General features: G+C 49.2%; 7 protein-coding genes across 7 annotated transcripts; 4 read left to right on the plus strand and 3 right to left on the minus strand.

Moving 5' to 3' along the window:
* Positions 1-441: 441 nt before the first annotated feature.
* Positions 442-1,907, plus strand: AKAW2_50580S (acyl-CoA dehydrogenase family protein; the record flags this gene model as incomplete). The annotated part of the gene is made up of 2 exons (XM_041690414.1): positions 442-873; positions 918-1,907. The coding sequence occupies 2 exons, from the start codon at positions 442-444 to the stop codon at positions 1,905-1,907; spliced, it is 1,422 nt and encodes a 473-aa protein (XP_041544001.1).
* Positions 1,908-2,360: 453 nt separating this feature from the next.
* Positions 2,361-4,085, plus strand: AKAW2_50581S (nucleobase cation symporter-1 family protein; the record flags this gene model as incomplete). Its single annotated transcript, XM_041690415.1, has 5 exons — positions 2,361-2,529; positions 2,573-2,672; positions 2,716-2,801; positions 2,848-3,625; positions 3,671-4,085. 5 exons carry the CDS (start codon positions 2,361-2,363, stop codon positions 4,083-4,085), a joined length of 1,548 nt encoding a protein of 515 aa, XP_041544002.1.
* Positions 4,086-4,160: 75 nt separating this feature from the next.
* Positions 4,161-5,993, minus strand: AKAW2_50582A (uncharacterized protein; the record flags this gene model as incomplete). Its single annotated transcript, XM_041690416.1, has 1 exon — positions 4,161-5,993. The coding sequence occupies one exon, from the start codon at positions 5,991-5,993 to the stop codon at positions 4,161-4,163; it is 1,833 nt and encodes a 610-aa protein (XP_041544003.1).
* A 326-nt stretch (positions 5,994-6,319) lies between these two features.
* Positions 6,320-7,909, plus strand: AKAW2_50583S (hydantoinase/dihydropyrimidinase family protein; the record flags this gene model as incomplete). Its single annotated transcript, XM_041690417.1, has 3 exons — positions 6,320-6,367; positions 6,412-7,346; positions 7,390-7,909. The coding sequence occupies 3 exons, from the start codon at positions 6,320-6,322 to the stop codon at positions 7,907-7,909; spliced, it is 1,503 nt and encodes a 500-aa protein (XP_041544004.1).
* Positions 7,910-8,093: 184 nt separating this feature from the next.
* Positions 8,094-8,381, minus strand: AKAW2_50584A (uncharacterized protein; the record flags this gene model as incomplete). The annotated part of the gene is made up of 2 exons (XM_041690418.1): positions 8,094-8,280; positions 8,347-8,381. The coding sequence occupies 2 exons, from the start codon at positions 8,379-8,381 to the stop codon at positions 8,094-8,096; spliced, it is 222 nt and encodes a 73-aa protein (XP_041544005.1).
* Positions 8,382-9,886: 1,505 nt separating this feature from the next.
* Positions 9,887-10,481, minus strand: AKAW2_50585A (uncharacterized protein; the record flags this gene model as incomplete). Its single annotated transcript, XM_041690419.1, has 2 exons — positions 9,887-10,124; positions 10,189-10,481. The coding sequence occupies 2 exons, from the start codon at positions 10,479-10,481 to the stop codon at positions 9,887-9,889; spliced, it is 531 nt and encodes a 176-aa protein (XP_041544006.1).
* Positions 10,482-12,992: 2,511 nt separating this feature from the next.
* On the plus strand, positions 12,993-14,518 carry AKAW2_50586S (MFS transporter; the record flags this gene model as incomplete). Its single annotated transcript, XM_041690420.1, has 5 exons — positions 12,993-13,169; positions 13,225-13,239; positions 13,289-13,690; positions 13,742-14,095; positions 14,165-14,518. 5 exons carry the CDS (start codon positions 12,993-12,995, stop codon positions 14,516-14,518), a joined length of 1,302 nt encoding a protein of 433 aa, XP_041544007.1.
* Positions 14,519-17,131: the final 2,613 nt, after the last annotated feature.

Below are 17,131 nucleotides of genomic sequence, written 5' to 3' on the forward strand. Positions count from 1 at the left end.
GGCAGGCCCAACGGCACCGGCTGGATTGGCTGTCCTTCGCCCTTATCGCATCTCCCCCTGGCTCACTCGATGCGAGAGATATAGCTCAGCCGGGGATCTCTTGATATTTCCGGTGGTGATTCGGTCCCTGAGCAAGGACCAATTGGCTCCCCAAGCTTGTCCGCGATCCGGCCGAACCCAATCCCGGTCGGTGCAGGGGCTGGAGTTGCAGTGCGAGTTGCCTACTTAGTAGTGTTCTACGATGAAGGACACCTTCAGATCGGTCCGCGTCACATTCACTCTCCCTCCTCTTCTATTCACAAGCAACAACTTCTGAGAAACTCATGATGTTGATCTTTCTCCTCTTACGGCTTGGAGGGCACGTGACTGACCTCGGGATGAGCCTTGACCGAGGCTGACTGCCAATGCGGGGATGGCTAACCCGGCTCGGATATACCGCATATGCCTCCTTGCTCAACAGCCCCTTCTAGATATCTCACTCCAGAGACTCTCTACGTATGCACGGATGTGTTCCTAAATAATCACTACGACAATAGCAAGATGTCGCAGCTGTCTTCTAACCCAATTCCATTTTCGGAGCCGCCATATCTCTGTGGTCTCCCTTCGCCCTACTACTCGCCGGGCCATCGTCGCTTCCAAAAAGCCTGTCACGATTTCTTCTGGGAACATCTCCACAGCCATGCTGCCGAGTATGAGAAGGCCGGACAGGTTCCCGAGCATGTTTTTCACACGTTCTGCAAGCGTAATATTCTACTCCCGAACATCGGCGCACCCTTGCCCGTGGACTGGCTGAAGCGCTTGGGAATCGCCGACATCCTGGGAGTCAAGGTGGAGGACTGGGACTACATGTACACGGGAATTTACTTCGACGAGGTAGGTATCCCGGGTACACCATAGGGCATGACTGACAACTTCAGATGGCGCGAGCCGGTATGGCTGGTCCGGGTTCATCCCTGAACGCCGGGTTCAACTTTGCAATTCCGCCAATTTTGAAGTATGGCAGCCGGCAGTTGCAGGAACGCTTTCTCCCGGATATTTTGACTGGTCGCAAACGCTGCTGTATCGCGATTACGGAGCCGGAGGCAGGCAGCGATGTTGCTAACATCACCACGACAGCCACCAAGACGCCCGACGGAAAGTATTACCTGGTCAATGGCGCGAAGAAGTGGATCACCAACGGGATCTGGTCTGACTTTGCGACCATGGCTGTTCGCACCGGTGGTCCGGGAGCGTCTGGTCTCTCCGTCCTGCTCGTTCCATTGAAGGGACACCCCGGCGTCACGATGCGCCCGCTCAAGGTTACCGGCCCGATTACCAGTGGAACCACCTACATTGAATTGGACGACGTCAAGGTGCCTGTGGAGAATTTGGTCGGCCGAGAAGGGGACGGCATGCGAATGATCATGACGAATTTCAATCACGAACGCCTTTCGATCGCGGTCGGCGTCACTCGCCAGGCTCGCGTGGCCCTGTCCACCGCCTTCCAATACTGTCTGAAGCGAGAGGCCTTTGGCAAAACGCTCATGGACCAGCCAGTTGTCCGAAACCGTCTGGCTAGGGCGGGCGCCGAGTTGGAAACGTTGGGGGCCTTTGTCGAGCAGCTCCTTTACCAATTGTGCCATCTTCCCAAGGAAGAAGGAGATCGCAAGCTGGGTGGAATCACTGCCCTCGCCAAGGCCAAGGCGGGGATGGTGTTGAACGAGTGTGCGCAGTGCGCGGTTCTCCTGTTTGGAGGAGCCGGATTGACGCAAAGCGGACAGGGCGAGCTGGTCGAGTCGATTCTCCGAGAGGTACCAGCTGCCCGGATTCCGGGCGGTAGTGAGGATGTTTTGCTTGACCTGGCCGTTCGACAATTGGTGAAGGTCTATCAGGCGGGGGAGAGGAAGTTGAAGCAGTCGAAGATATAGTCTCGTTGGATAACATTCTGGTAAATAAGGTGTATACAGTACTAGTGCCAGTGACATGTCATATTGAAAAGCATTTTTGGCTGCCGACTTCTCTTCCTTGAAGCCTTAAAAATGGCCGTTGTTCCATTTGCTGCAGGATATTATCAAACGTTATCTTCTGATCTTGATTTGCTGAACAGGTTACACGAGACTCCACTGAGCTGCTTTGCAAAGGCAAATGCCAATGCCAGTGCTGTGGCTGGTCCGAGCGGCAGTTGATATCATTGCCAGATTAACTCCCGATAGCGCCGGTAACTGCAATCCCGCGTCCCAATGGTGGCCACGCAGCTTCCCTGACTCGTCACACCCGTCACTTATCATCGGCCGATCCGACCTCTTATCTGCACCAAGAATGGAAGCGGCCTCAAATAACGGCCCCTTGCCGAAAACTCAACAGCCCATTCAACGCGCACAATGGGTCTGAAGCAGCGGCTACAAGTCAAACATGGGGAGGTGGTGTCAGGAGTCGACTCCAATGCCGATCTGGATCCTATCCCACGGAATTCAGCCCGGCGGACTTGGGGATGGGTCAGTTTGACTGGGTTTTGGATTTCGGAAGCATTTTCGATCAGCATGTACCAGGGTAGGTCTCCTCTGCGCAATAACGAATTTCACTAATTGGCCAGTCACGTCCACATCGGTGTCAAAGGGGTTGAACGCGGGTCTGGCGATCGCGGCAGTGGTTATAGGCCACATGCTCGTGTACATCCCAGTGGTGCTCGATGGGTTGGTGCCCAAACAATCACATAGAGCCATCTAACAGACACAGATACGTGGGTTCTATTTATGGCATCAACTTTCCTATCCTCACCCGTGCCAGCTACGGCATGCGAGGGAGTTATTTTGCCGTCCTCAGTAAGCCATCATGAATCCGTGGGCCAAATCTATCTGACCGAATAAGTCCGCGGGCTCGTCGCCATTATCTGGTTCGGCACTCAGACCTACCAGACCGGAGAATGCATCTCGTCGATGATAAGTGCCATCTGGCCATCCTTTGAACATCTACCCAACCATCTCCCGAGTTCGGGGCCTATAACTTCCGCTCAGCTGCTTTGCTTCTTTTTGGCCATTATCGTCCAACTCCCGCTCTTATACCTCAACATTCCTCAGCTCCGCTATCTGTTTTTAGTGAAGATGGTCATCATGCCCATTTTCGGCCTGGTCCTATTTATCTGGGCCGTCGCCACAGCCCACGGGTTTGGTCCCGTCTTCTCTAAACCTAGCCAGATTACCGACGGGACGCCTGTGGCGGTGGTTTTCCTGCAATGCGTGACCAGTGCTATCGGACCTAAAGCTACCCTTGCATTGAATATGCCCGACTTTACGCGCTATGCGCACTCACCTCGCCAAATTATCTGGACGCAAGCTTTAGGTTTGATAGTTCTGGTTTCGCTCTGCGGCGTTCTCGGTGCAACAGTAACCTCCGCCAGCGAGATTATCTATGGCGTGCAGACCTGGAATCCGCTACAGGTGGCTGCATTGTGGGACAACCGTGCCGCGCAGTTCTTCGCCGCGTTGTGCTGGTCGCTGGCAGCCGTAGGGACGAATCTGTCTGCGAATAGCGTGTCTTTCTCGAATGATCTATCTCTTTGGTTTCCCCGATACATCAACGCACGACGAGGTGCATATGTTTGCGCGGTACTCAGCATTCTGAGCTGCCCATGGTACATCCAGGAAGAGTATGACACCTTTCCCTTTAAACGGACAGGTCTAACCTTTTCCAGCGCGGCATCCTTCTCTTCCTTCCTAGGCGGCTATTCTCTCTTCCTCGGGTCTTTGGCGGGTATCATTATAGTGGACTACTGGATCATCCGGAGACGACAGCTGCGCGTTCACTCACTCTACGACCCGCGAGGTACGCACTTTTTTACGCGGGGATTCAACCTCCGCGCTTTTGCGGCCTTCATCTGCGGGATTGCCCCGAATTTGCCTGGTCTAGCGAATGCCTGTGGGCAGAGTGGCGTGCCGGTCGGCGCAGTGTATCTGTATTCGCTGAGTTGGTTAGTCAGTATTCTCGTGTCAGGAGGAGTGTACTGGGGCCTTTGCAAGGTGTGGCCGATAGCAGTAGATGAAGACGAGGGAGGTATCTGGGAGGGAGTGGAGGTGACTACCAAGGAAGTCGAGAGTGCTACACAATAGATTGGACATCGCACTACATAGTTTATCTTCCAATACAGTTATTTCAACTCTAAACTACAAAAGAACAGATTGCTATCAAAGATACTCCTGCCCCCTCGCCAACCTCCCCACCTTAGAACTCGCATACGCCCCCTTTTTCGCAGTCTTCACTCCCATCCGCACCAACCCAACAAGGTGCTGCACACCAGCCACAACACCATCCACAACCTGCACATCCCCATCACCTCCAACAGCCTCCTCCACCGCCCCCTTCAACTTCATCATCCCCGCACACCCCAGGACAATAACATCCGCACCAGCGCCATCCACCAACCTTTTGGCCGCACCACACATCGCCCCAACCACATCCTTCCCACCATCAGCACTACCCTGATCCAGCTCCAAAACCCCCATTCCACAAGCCTCTACACCCGCACACACCCCATCCATTCCGAACTTCCTCACCGCATCGGCATGAATGACCTTGGATCTCTGAGAAGTCACCACCACCCCGAACCTCCCTCCAACTGTCCTAGCAGCCATCAACCCAGCCTCCATGATACCTATCACGGGGGCGGATAGCTCTTCCCTCAGGGCATAAACAAGCGGATGATCGCTAAAGCACGCAACCAGGAGTGCATCATACTGATCTGCGATAGGCAGAATAGCCCTGACGGCAGCGGCAGCGGACAGAACAGCATCGAGGGATCCCTCAATTGCCGACGGGGCAGGGGTGGGAGCAGTGAAGGGGACAACTTCGACGTCTGGTGGGAGGGTCGGTTTTACCATCGAGACGCAAGTATCTGTCATGGAGGGTGTGGAGTTGGGGTTAATCAGGAGGACCCTTATCTTTCCTTTCCTCTCCGGTAGTACACCCGTCTTAGGGACGATAACATCCGAGCTGCTAGTGCACGGCGGCTCCACAACTCCCGTCTGCCCCGTAATTCTCCCATAATGCTCAACCCTGCGATGTCTCGAGAAATCAAACGTACGGGTCTTCCCCGCGCGACAAAGCCCCAAATCGCAGTCCGCAATGATAACCTCATCCCCCTTCGTCTTCGCCTCGGCAATAATCCTCCCCTCGGGATCAACAATACTCGACCCCGCGATGAGGGGATACTCCCCATCGTCAAGTCCACATCGTGCAGCACTAACACTGAAACACGCATTCGTGTAGCTATGGCACTGCATAACCAGTTTATGATGAAACAGTGATAACTCCTCCGCTTCCTCGGGAGTCATATCGGCCGACTGGCCCCAGAACTGCGGCGCATAGCCATTGGTATTATATCCACAGGCGACGATCTCCACGCCTTGTAGGCCGTATTCACGCCACGATTCCGCCCAGCGGCGGTCATTGCAGATCATCATTCCTAAGATGGGGTCTGCATCCTTTTGACCTTCTTGATGTTGTGAGAGTGATGGGGAGAGTAGTCCGGGCACGCGAAATGCCTGGAATCCCAGGTTCCCTGGCTTGAAGTACCTCTTTTCAAGCTGATTCACGGCTTTCGGATCAGGAAGTGGCTCCACGTCACCAGGGAGATGGATCTTGCGGTATCTGGACAGAATTGACCCTGTCGCGGCATGATAGTACACGCAGCTGTTGAAGTGCTCGCCTGTGTCGGTAGCTTCCGCGAAGCCGACGATGATATCTACCGCTAGATCGTGAGCGGTATCGAAGAGTGCCCTTGTGCGCGGCGCAGTGAGGATGTCGCCGTGCTCGAACCAATCTTCTAGCTCGGCTTCATCGAGAATCAGGTATCGAGGGAAGAATGTCGTGAAGGCGATTTCGGGGAAGAGGACGAGTTTGGCACCCTGTGTGGCGGCATCCCTGAGGAGGGTGATCATTCGGGTTAGGGTTTCTTCGCGCGAGGACCATTTGTTGGTCGTTCCCATTTGGGCGGCGGCGAGGCGGACGGTGCGAGGCATGATGCTCAGTAATTGTGTGGTGTACTAGTGAGGGGGGTGTTGAGGGGTAAGTTGGGGGTGCTGTATCCCTCGGTAGAAGTACTAGGCAAATAGTAGGTGCAGATATACTTCTTGGTCTGTCCGGATATGTTTCCGCGTGATCGATGTCGAGCTGGCCTGATTAGGAAGGTCGGGGTAGACCCTATCGCTATCTGAGAGTCAATCTTATCGTCGGCCGATCCGATGGCCTTTGCTAGGACGAAGGTGATAACGATAGTGATTTATTATCGTGAGTCTCTCTATGATGTGAACAGGTTCGGAATAGCAGAAAAACAGTAGTCGCAGTAATGAAAGCTACTCCAGGAATTGACTTGATTATCATCAACGCTACAGTGGTACGTGCCATTCTACCATACAGAAACATCGCTCACATCAGCAGGCCACCGCGTCCGATGTAGTCCCCAACCAAGATATCGCCATCTCCGGCGGCAAGATTGTCCTTCTTGGACAGAATCTCCCAGCACTCTTCCCCAGTGCAGCAACACTCGATGCAGAGGGCGCATACGTGACGCCAGGTGGTGTCGACAGCCATGTACATCTGCAGCAGGATAACTCCCCGACCGGCGATACCTGGGAGTCGGGGACTCGCTCGGCCATCGCAGGAGGGACAACGACGGTTTTAGCTTTTGCGAGTCAGAAACGGACCGACGAGAGTCTGTTTCCCGTAGTCGAGGAGTATCATCGAAGGGCTACCGGCCAGGCGTACTGCGACTACGGCTTCCATCTCATCCTGACAAACCCCACACCGAACATCCTCGATGGAGAGTTGCCAGTGCTAGTCAGCAGTGGTATCAGTTCTGTAAAGCTATACATGACGTATCAGCCAATGCGACTTGGGGATGGCGAGATTCTGGATGTCATGGAGTCTACCCGTCGGCTGGGGATGACGACGATGGTTCACGCCGAGAATCATGAGATGATCCAGTGGATGACGGAGAAATTGGAAGCACGCCGCCGTACCGAACCATATGGTCACGCTCTGGCGCGTCCAAATATTGCAGAAGACGAGGCGACATACCGCGTCATTTCTCTGTCTGAGCTGGCTGATGTCCCCATCCTCATCGTGCATATGTCCTCCAAGCTGGCTGCGGCACATGTGCGGGCGGCTCAGACGCGGCTGCTGCCAGTCCATGCGGAAACCTGCCCTCACTATCTGTTTTTCACGAGTGAGCGGCTAAAGGGTGAGAACTTTGAAGGGGCCAAATGTGTATGCTCGCCAGCGTTGCGAGAAGATCCGATGGACCTGGAGGCGATGTGGGCGGGTCTGGCCAATTCAACCTTCACAACAGTTTCCAGCGACCACGCACCATCTAAGTGAGTACCACCTGTGTTATGTTGATTATTGCTGATCAGGTAGATTCGATCACCCCCTTGGCAAGAAGAAGGGCACGTCTAGCTTCACCCAGATCCCGAATGGACTGCCAGGGCTGGAAACCCGACTGCCCACCATGTTCTGCGGTGGTGTGCTCACCGGTCGCATCTCAATCCAAAAATTCGTCGAACTGACTAGCTCGAACCCTGCAAAGCTGTACGGGCTGGGGAGCACGAAGGGAATAATTCAGCCCGGTTTTGACGCGGATCTCACGATCTGGTATCCCACCCCAGAGCAAGCTGCTTCTCATGGCACGTCGGTCATGAAACCGTTTCAGCTGTCCAACGACATGCTGCACCACGATATTGACTACACGCCATTTGAAGGCATGGAGTTCACCAACTGGCCTCGATACACCATCCTCCGCGGACAGACCGTGTGGAACCGCGACGCAGGTGGCATTGTCGGCAGCAAAGGAGACGGAGCTTTCCTGAAGAGAGGGCCCAGCTCATTGAGCAAGCCACGGAATGTATTTGTCAATGAGTTCAATCCGTACTCTAGTTAGCAGTGATGGGGACAAAACATGAAACCAACATGAGTCACAGAAAACTATGATCATTGACATGGTAACATATAGAATAGTATAAACAGTAGTATAATGCAATCACCCAAGTGCGGTCGATCCAGGTATAGTCCCAATCACAGCGCCTTGCACATAAGAAAAGGAAACGAAAGCCATCATCACGATACTAACAACCACAACAACAACATTCGGCCGCTTCGACACAGCACTCGCACCATTCCTCGCAGAGGAAGCAGCAGCACATTGTGATGAGACAGGTGGTCAAGCAGCCACGGTCCTTGGAGGGTTCTTGTTGGGGAGGCGCATATTGCATGGGCTGGGGAGGAGGGTACTGGCCACCAGGAGGAGGGTAGCTATGAAACAGACAGCGTTAGTTTTTGAGCTCGGACAAACATTCATAGTGTTCGGAAGGTACATACTATCCCTGGGGAGGCGGTTGCTGCTGGTAGGACATGGCTGTAGTTCTGTTTGGTCTATGATCCGGACAGGAGAAAGTATTGTATGGGGTCACACAAAGGTGGCCAGTGGACCAGCGGGGGGAGCTCAGGAGTTATATAGCCGGAATCCACGGAATCCGCTCAGGGCGCCAGGCAGGCAGACGCATTGCTGGCCAAAAGTCCGTCAGCCCTGCGGACAGACACCAGACGAGCTGGCGGATCTTGGCCCTGCAAATTTTGCTGGGGTGCGATCCACCCCCGAGGGTGCGATTGGGTGTGCGCTCAGATGAAAGTGAATCAGTCATCGAGAAAGAGCATGGAAGATCCCCGTGCCGAGCCCAAAGTATTGGCTTGGGAGGAAGACAACATTGGCGCTAAGAATAGACACATATTGAACCCAGGTCAGGTAACACAACACACCTCAGTAGACTACTCCATGGGCCTGCCAGTTCGGGCGGGCGCATCCGCAACCTACCACAATAACAACCACGCTTATAGTAATGGTGGCGCCAAGCACACCCTGCCCCGTTGGGCGGGAAAGTGGAGCATCACTTGGGTCAGATTACCTGCCATTTCTCTCATTCTTCCTAATTCAGGAGAACTGAGCCAAGCCGCCAAGAGTTCCGGCAGGGATACTGGGGACACGCTTACTGGTCACTCCTTCAGGATGAAATTGCGCTCTCCCCAAAGCTGTTCCTCGCCTAGAAGCGCCAAGGCCTGGAAGCGCCCCTTAAGGCTGGCGGGACCCACCTTAGCTCCCCCCCGTCATCCAATCACCCCGGACCACCACCATCCCCCAGGGTCTCACGCTCTCCTCGGCTCTGGAAGAACGCTGTTGCCTACGCCATCATCGTGGCTGGTGTCGTCGCATGTGAGGCTGGTTATGCATGGCCATGATTTATTTATGTCCATGTTTGCTGCAAGGGGGAATGAATTCCACGTTCGTCCTACTACTCTGTGTTGATTTACTATAGCCTATTGAGTCCACATCACTATTCTCTAAACTTGACACCCGTAAGATATTGTGTTAAGTGCAAATTTTATTTCTGGGCTCATGCTAGCCAGAGGAGGCTGATAATTCCCATTGCAATACATTGATTGTATGGTACCAGACATTTATAGACAAACATATATATTCACGGATTAATCACAGTAACTGGTACTGTACTAAAAGATTGCACATAGTACAACGTGCTGTCAATGAAAATAACTAGTATAATTACTTTGACCAAATCAAAGTATTCAAGACTCGAAATGGATTGATTGGCCAGATATTCACAGCCCTCGTGATATGATTAGCAACCTAATCTGTATTTGAGTAATTAATACTTTCTACTGTGCTTACAATCTAGATGCTTGGGAGTATCTCTGGTAGCCATTTTATCACACAGGCATACAGTGGATCACATATGGAACTGTAGTAATCATTCCTTATAGTCTCTTTGCAGACCTCATGTTTCATCTCTCATGTATGATATCATATGGAGCGCCTCTCTTTCACAGTAGAAGGAAGCTCAAACGCTTACAGCCCCACCAAAGTATCAATCCAAAAGATCGCATGCTGCCCCTCCCCCTTGACATTCAAATCATCGTCACCATTCCGAAACACTGCATCCGGCGCCCCCTCGAACCATAGGTGATATCCCGGCCCATCACCAGGATAGATATTATCGCCTCGCGGCGTGATGATATACCTGCCTTCCTCCTTTGGCCACTCCTCGAACCAGAGATCTGTTCCTTCATCATCGAGTCCAATCCAACTAGTAGAGATACCATAGTAGTCAGCTTGTGCCATGCCAAGGTAGGAATGAGGGCACTACATACTGTCCCTTCAGCGCTAGATATTTTCCCGTCTCGGTCTCCTTGAACCGGTATCCACTGTCACCTTGCTCAACGTAGAACCGGTCACCCTGTAGTGCTTCCGTGGCATTTGCGTATAGGGTGCCGGATGAATCGTAGTGTTCGACATTCTTGCGAGAATCGTTCAGGAGCTTGTCGTAGGCGGTGATGTTACCCTCGTCATCGCGCTGGAAGGGCAGGCTGCGGCGATAACTGCGCAAGTTGACGGTGTTGCCGGGGGCGAATTTGGGGTGGTGAGTACGATAAGTGCGGCCCATTGTGATTGTGAACGTGAATGTGCGGATATATAATAGTATACTGGTTTCAGTGATGGTATGTTGCTAGAGGTTGTCTGGTAGAATCTTTCGACCGTCGGGATTAGAGGAAGACGTGGCTTATATGCTTCTCCAGAGGTTTCCATGTACTTGATTGTCGACAAGATTGATATCATCATGACTATGAACATGTGTTCATCTGCAATGAATGAGATGAACTGTCTGTGGGTCTGATCTGGTAAGGTTCGTGATGGCGACCCGATCAGTTCCGAAAATAGTATTCCGTGAAGCCATCTCCAAAGTAGGTGGAGACTTCATGCATACCTAGCGCAATTTGCAAGATGATCTATATCCACATACTGTGTATACTGATGATGTTCTTTTGAAACAAATATGTCATGCTGATGCTATAAATCGATAGTATCAAGCAACGCTCTAGCCGCTTTGTTGAACGCTATGAATGTAGCGGGGTGGGGGTATCAGAACTTCCCCTTGAGGACGATTCTGAGAGAAGGTCCTATTTACTAAAAAGATGGATAGATATGTAAGGTGGGCGGGGCAGTTGTTTTGAGGCTGGATTGAGACTAATCTCTCCAAGTGTGCGGTGATTACCAGTTGTTGCATATAATGTCATGCCTCCTAGTAGTACACACAATTTCTCAATTCCTCTACAAACGACTCTGGAATATACTTTGATTACCTGACTCTTCCAGCAGTTGCGAGCTTCTACCCGACACACTAGCTACACAATAGCCAGACAGGCTAGCGGCAATGAAACAGAGAACAGTAATAAAAATCAATGTTGGTGTTGTACACTATACGTAGATCGATAATTGGATACGTCACTATGATGAGCGTCCACTTAGTTCGGTGGAGCCCCACCACCGCCTCAATTGGCAGAACTTAATTGAATTTTTAGATCATTGCCATATAATGGCCGTATGTAGTGCTACGAAAGCTACTAGGTGCTCGGTCATAAGAAAATATGAATTGAAAATAGTGTAGACTGATTTTCGTACAGGTCGGGATTCACTTGTGGCTACTTCACATTGTAGCACCAAACCCTGTCAATATGACATATTATATATTTAGGGTCATGCTCAAAACTATACTAAATCACAAGGCAGTTCTGAAGCCCCCAATATCCATAATAGGACCATTCAAGATTATGCTTCGAATACTTACATTGTGAATTCCACATACGCATTGTACATGTCAAAGAGATGAGATGGCAGATAGGGATATAAAACAGTACCATGTGCATCTTCTTATTGGCTGTTAATTTCCTGATACCGGTGTTCATCATGCCGTTCAGACCCTTATCTGGTGCACTGTCGTCTCTCACATTGCATAGAGTACATGAGACCACCACATTAGACCCGACGAGGGTTATGAGCCTGGCGTCCAGCCAAATCCCGGCATGTCAGACGCGGGTGCCTGCAAGTGGAGACGCGGACTCTTTCTGCTGCTGCCACTCTATCGCATAATGATTTAGTGGTATATGTTTAGTGATGCTTACCCGATGCTCTCGTAAGAGCGGGAGAGTATGGGTCCAGGAATGCTGGCGGACAAATCTATAATTGCTGTCCCCACAGTTATACAGTCCCTGCAGTACCGAGTGGAGAATTAGAAGCCTAAACTGGTTTGGAGTATGTGTATAAATGGCATAATCCTTCTCTGTTTATGGCATCCAAAGAGTCGAATGCACACTGCGCTATGATTGTGTGTCCACGCAGTTACCTGAATGACTGTCTACTGCAACAGAGTCATTGAAGCCATCCTGTAATAAATTGGTCTTGCATGTGGTGCAGCCATTGGGACTTGCTCGCAGAAAAGCATCACTACAACGCAGATTATGTATATGCGTGATGAAGAGGATCTGTCTTCGACCACATTACAAAATACTAAAAATGCCGCTTCATTATTCAGGTACATTCTTGCTTTGCAGAATAACAATATCAGTGATCTGTAGATGGGGCAGAAAATGTCTCTGTTACACCGACTTCTGGTCTCATTGACCGATACACCGCTCTCTTCCGTGCCAGATTGCAAGTCACGTCCTTCGTGATTATCCCTTTTCCGTGAAATGTTTGCTTCAACACTCCCGAAACCGGCTGGTCCATGCTTTCATACCGTCATACAATGTCAAAAAGACTTTTGATCAGCGGGATAACCTTGTTTTGATTTAGGTCCGATCATGACAAAGAAAGCAGCTCGTAAGAGACCCCAACTGGCCCTACTCGCGCCAATCTCGGCATCCCATCAGCAGTAGTGGATCCATGCTGCATGACACGCCAATCAGCCAACCACTCAATTATTAATGCACGGTAGCACGGGCGCTTATTAGAGGGTCTGCGGGGTTGATTATCAGTTCGCCAACCAGCTAACAAATGATCCCAACATTTCAAACTCTCCAGTACCGGTGTATCCTAAACCACAGCCAGGATTTAATACCCCACTTAACACACTCTCAAAATCAAATTATAAAATTCATCCTTCTTGGAGGGCAACGCAATGTCCACAGTCGACAGCCCCTTGCTGGGGCACAGACCTCAACACCCTCACCCAAGTGATGTTGAGCATCCACTGAGCCACAGTAAACGGCGGCAGGGACCCGGCTCCCATGTCCTCAAAGTTCTAGCTGTCTTCTGGACATTTCTGATCATGGGTGCGGGTGATGCAGCATATGGGGTAAGGACTGTAGAGAAGAACAGACTTGCCGTTATTGAAACTAATAATTGTCCAGCCTTTAATTCCCTACGTAAGTGCAATATCGCCATCCTGTTGTGGATAAGCTGTTGAGTAGAAAGCTTGAAAAATACTACGACATCTCACACGGCACCGTTTCGCTTCTATTCCTATCTCCCATTTGTGGCTACACGCTTGCGGCACTCCTGAACAGCGAAGTTCACGTCCAAGTGGGCCGTCGCGGTATCGCTTTCATTTCAGCGGCCTGCCACTTGCTAACGTTTAGTATCGTCTCCTTGCATCCTCGATTCCCTATCGTTGTGGTATCTTTTGTGCTGTCTGGGTTCGGGAACGGGTTAGCAGACTCGGGATGGAACGCTTGGATAAGCAGCCTGTCTCGATCGAATGAATTACTGGGGATGCTTCATGGTTTGTATGGACTGGGAGCTGTACTAAGCCCATTGATCGTGTCCGGACTGGTAACTAAGGCCAATGTTCCGTGGTTCTACTTTTACACTATTATGGTACTACCTTTCGATGTCTACTACCTTCGCTACTTGCTCATATGGATATAGGCTGTGTGCGCTACTATGGAAGCTGTTATCTGCACCATCGCCTTCTGGGATGATAGACCGATCGCCAGAGGAGCGGGCGATGATTCCGATGACAGCGAACATGGTAGCCTGAAACGTGCTCTTTTCCAACAGCCCTATGCTCGGGTGACTTGGATCTGCGCGCTCTTCCTGCTCATTTACGTCGGCATTGAAGTCGCTTTGGGCGGATGGACAGTGGCCTTCATGATGCAGGTACGCCATGGTAGCCCATTTGCCAGCGGCATGGCTGTTACAGGATTCTGGCTGGGCATCACCTGTGGCCGCATTTTCCTCGGATTTGTTACGCCGATAATAGGCGAAGAACCGGCTGTTACAGTATGTCGCCTCTCACCCTTTCCACCCTGATCAGTGAGTTTGGTCTTAGCTCATGCTCATTTTCTGCAGCTATATTCCGTGTTGGCGATAATTTTCGGCTTCATCTTCTGGCTCGTGCCAAATTTCAACGTCTCGGCAGTCGCAGTCTCCCTGCAAGGCTTCTTTCTTGGCCCTCTATTCCCGGTCCTCATTGCAGTGGCCACCAAGCTGCTTCCCCAATCACTGCACGTGAGCTCGATCGGGTTTGCCTCGGCGATCGGAGGGGCTGGAGCAGCATTGATGCCGTCGGCGATTGGTGCAGTCGCAGAAGCCAGAGGGGTCCAGATTCTGCAGCCTTTCATTCTTGGGCTCTCGGGTGTGGCCCTGGTATTGTGGATGTGTTTGTGGTGGATTTCAAAAAGTAATTCAAGGACATCGAGTTAAAGAGGCCAGACCGCCCGAAAGCGCTCTGTTTAATGCACATCATCCTGGACGATGCGAGAAGCGGTAACACTATCATCGCTGTGCCAAGGATGGGACCAGAAAAATCACCGCTGTTTCACCATTTACGTCACTCAGTCTTTGAGTATAAGAAATTCATTTGTTAGACCAGATAGAGAAGAAAGTTGGGTAGAAAAAAGAAAAGCAAAAAGAGAAAAATACATACAAGAGAAGGGATTTGCTGGTGGTCACCTATCTAACTACTAACCTCCCGGTGTGTGGCTTAAACGTGGCCAGAAGATGGATGGATACTGCTTAGATAAGCTAGTAGATAAGATTATTTTATAATTATATAACTGGATATAAATTAGAATAAGTATTTTTTAAAGAAAGATAAGCTATTATCTTGATTATATAATATTAAATAATTTTATTTATTAAAATTTTATTATCCACTTCATTTCTGCGCGGTAATAATAATTAATTTAAAATAATATATTAAGATTATTAAACTACACAACTAATTTAAAATTATTTTTTTTAAATCTGACTATTATATAATTAATCTTATTTTTTACTCTAGTAATAAAGAACGTGAAAAAAACAGCTGAGAAGTTTTATAAATTAATATTAAAATTATCTTATCTTAATTCTTAATTAGAGTGGGCAATGGCCAGGTCAGGTCAGGTTATCAGCAATTTTCATACCTGACCATCAGGTTAACGGTCAGGTATAGAAAATATATATATCTGACTATTAACCGTACGGTTAACCATCTTATCTGAATCAGGCAGAAATCAGGCAAAATCAGGCAAAATCAGGCATTAATCTAGTTATATTAAGTTAGCTTAAGACAGTAATTTTCTGCCGCTCCGCACCGGATTCCTAATAAGTTAAATAAGCGAATCCAGGTTAACCGCGGTTAAGATTCATTAACTGTTATACCTGACGGTTAAGAGTTTTTTATACCTTAACCTGACCGCCGGTTAACGGTCAGGTTACGGTTAAGGTATAACAGTCAGGTATGCCCACTCTATTCTTAATATAGATTCTATTTCAATGATATAATTTACAGATAATAAAATATTATATAATTAGAAAGTAAAGCTTATTTATTTATTTAAATATAATATAAATATTTATATATTAAAAGTTACAGCAGATTTAATAATATTTAGAATAGTAATAGACCAGCTGGAATATTAATATTTTTTATTAAGATAGTCTACATAACCAAATCAATAAAAACCTCATATAGAGGGGGATAGGTCTTGAGCTTAAACTATAATAATTCTATTAGATCCACAGCGGGTGTACACTGATTTTATTATTAAAGTCCTTTAGAATAAGCTTATTAACTTTAGCTGCAGCTTTTACTGCAGCACCAGAAAGCTTTTCTAAAGGAGTACCTTGCACACACATCTGGCCAACCATGATGATGGACATTTTCAAAGGATGATTCATCAAAGCGTGATGGAGTCACCGTGGGGTAAGATACTATATACACTTGCACTGGGTGGCGGAGGAGGACATCAGACTGTACTTTCTATAATGGGAGTAACTGCATCTGGTATTTACTGTAAGCTCAGTCTAGTCCCGATATTGGATGACTACTAACCCTTAAGTGAATGACTTTATCTTACCAGTGTTACTTTAACCACATATGTACCTAATTCTTTGTCAGGTCAATGGCTTTCTCTCCCTTTCCGTTTTAGTGCTCGCCCCTTGCTACTGTTAGTTCACTGAGTATATATTATGAGAATCCGCTCACATTCACCTAACAAGCTTATAAGTGTGCGCGTTCTGAGTCTGTTGACTCAGAATGCTAGTATTTTACCAGTTAGCCGAGCGGTTAGCTCGAATGCAAGTACTGGAGCATTCACTCCTAAAGGGCACAGTAAGATGCATGGTGACGAATGGACTACAGATGAAATTAGCCTCAGATTGCGAAGGATTGGACTCTTAAAATTAGTTGTAAGATTGTCGGTCCATAATGTGGCAATTCGATTTGCTTGTGCCCGTCAAGAGATACTGGACAGCCTCATCAGTATCTAACCCTGAAGAAATTAGACAAGTCATTAATCAAATTTACCAGCCCTTGTGGCAATGTGACATCAGGTGCTGTGGAATGGTATCCCGTCAGTTTGCTCAAACTTTGGACCGTCAAACAGCAATAATGCCGCCCATTCATGAGGTTGTAGATTCAAGCAATATAAGTGACCTAAGCAAAGAAACAAGCGCTACATTCGTTCCGGGCTATGCATTCAATTGCGTTTGCTATTGAACAGATTGCAAGAGTTGAGTACTCAGACTGGTGTCATAATTAGATGATAGCATCTTTAGGGGGGGAATCTGAGTGGATCAAAAGGGTGTGAAGAGTCCCTTAGACTACTTGACAATGGATCCCGACCCTGGCTTACAGATTTACTACATAGACATCAGTGAGTTAGCTGTCAGCTGTCATCGAACGCATTATTCAAAAATTCCGTCAGTTTTCTATTACTAGACTGCAATATAGTTCGAACACCCAAGACCACAGCCAGAGCCACTAGAACCAAATCCGAGGCTTATCTTGACAAGGGGGCTGCGGTCGGATACCCACCAAGGGCAAAAGCC

This window comes from Aspergillus luchuensis, chromosome 5 (assembly GCF_016861625.1).
Source record: "Aspergillus luchuensis IFO 4308 DNA, chromosome 5, nearly complete sequence".
NCBI classification, from domain to species: domain Eukaryota; kingdom Fungi; phylum Ascomycota; class Eurotiomycetes; order Eurotiales; family Aspergillaceae; genus Aspergillus; species Aspergillus luchuensis.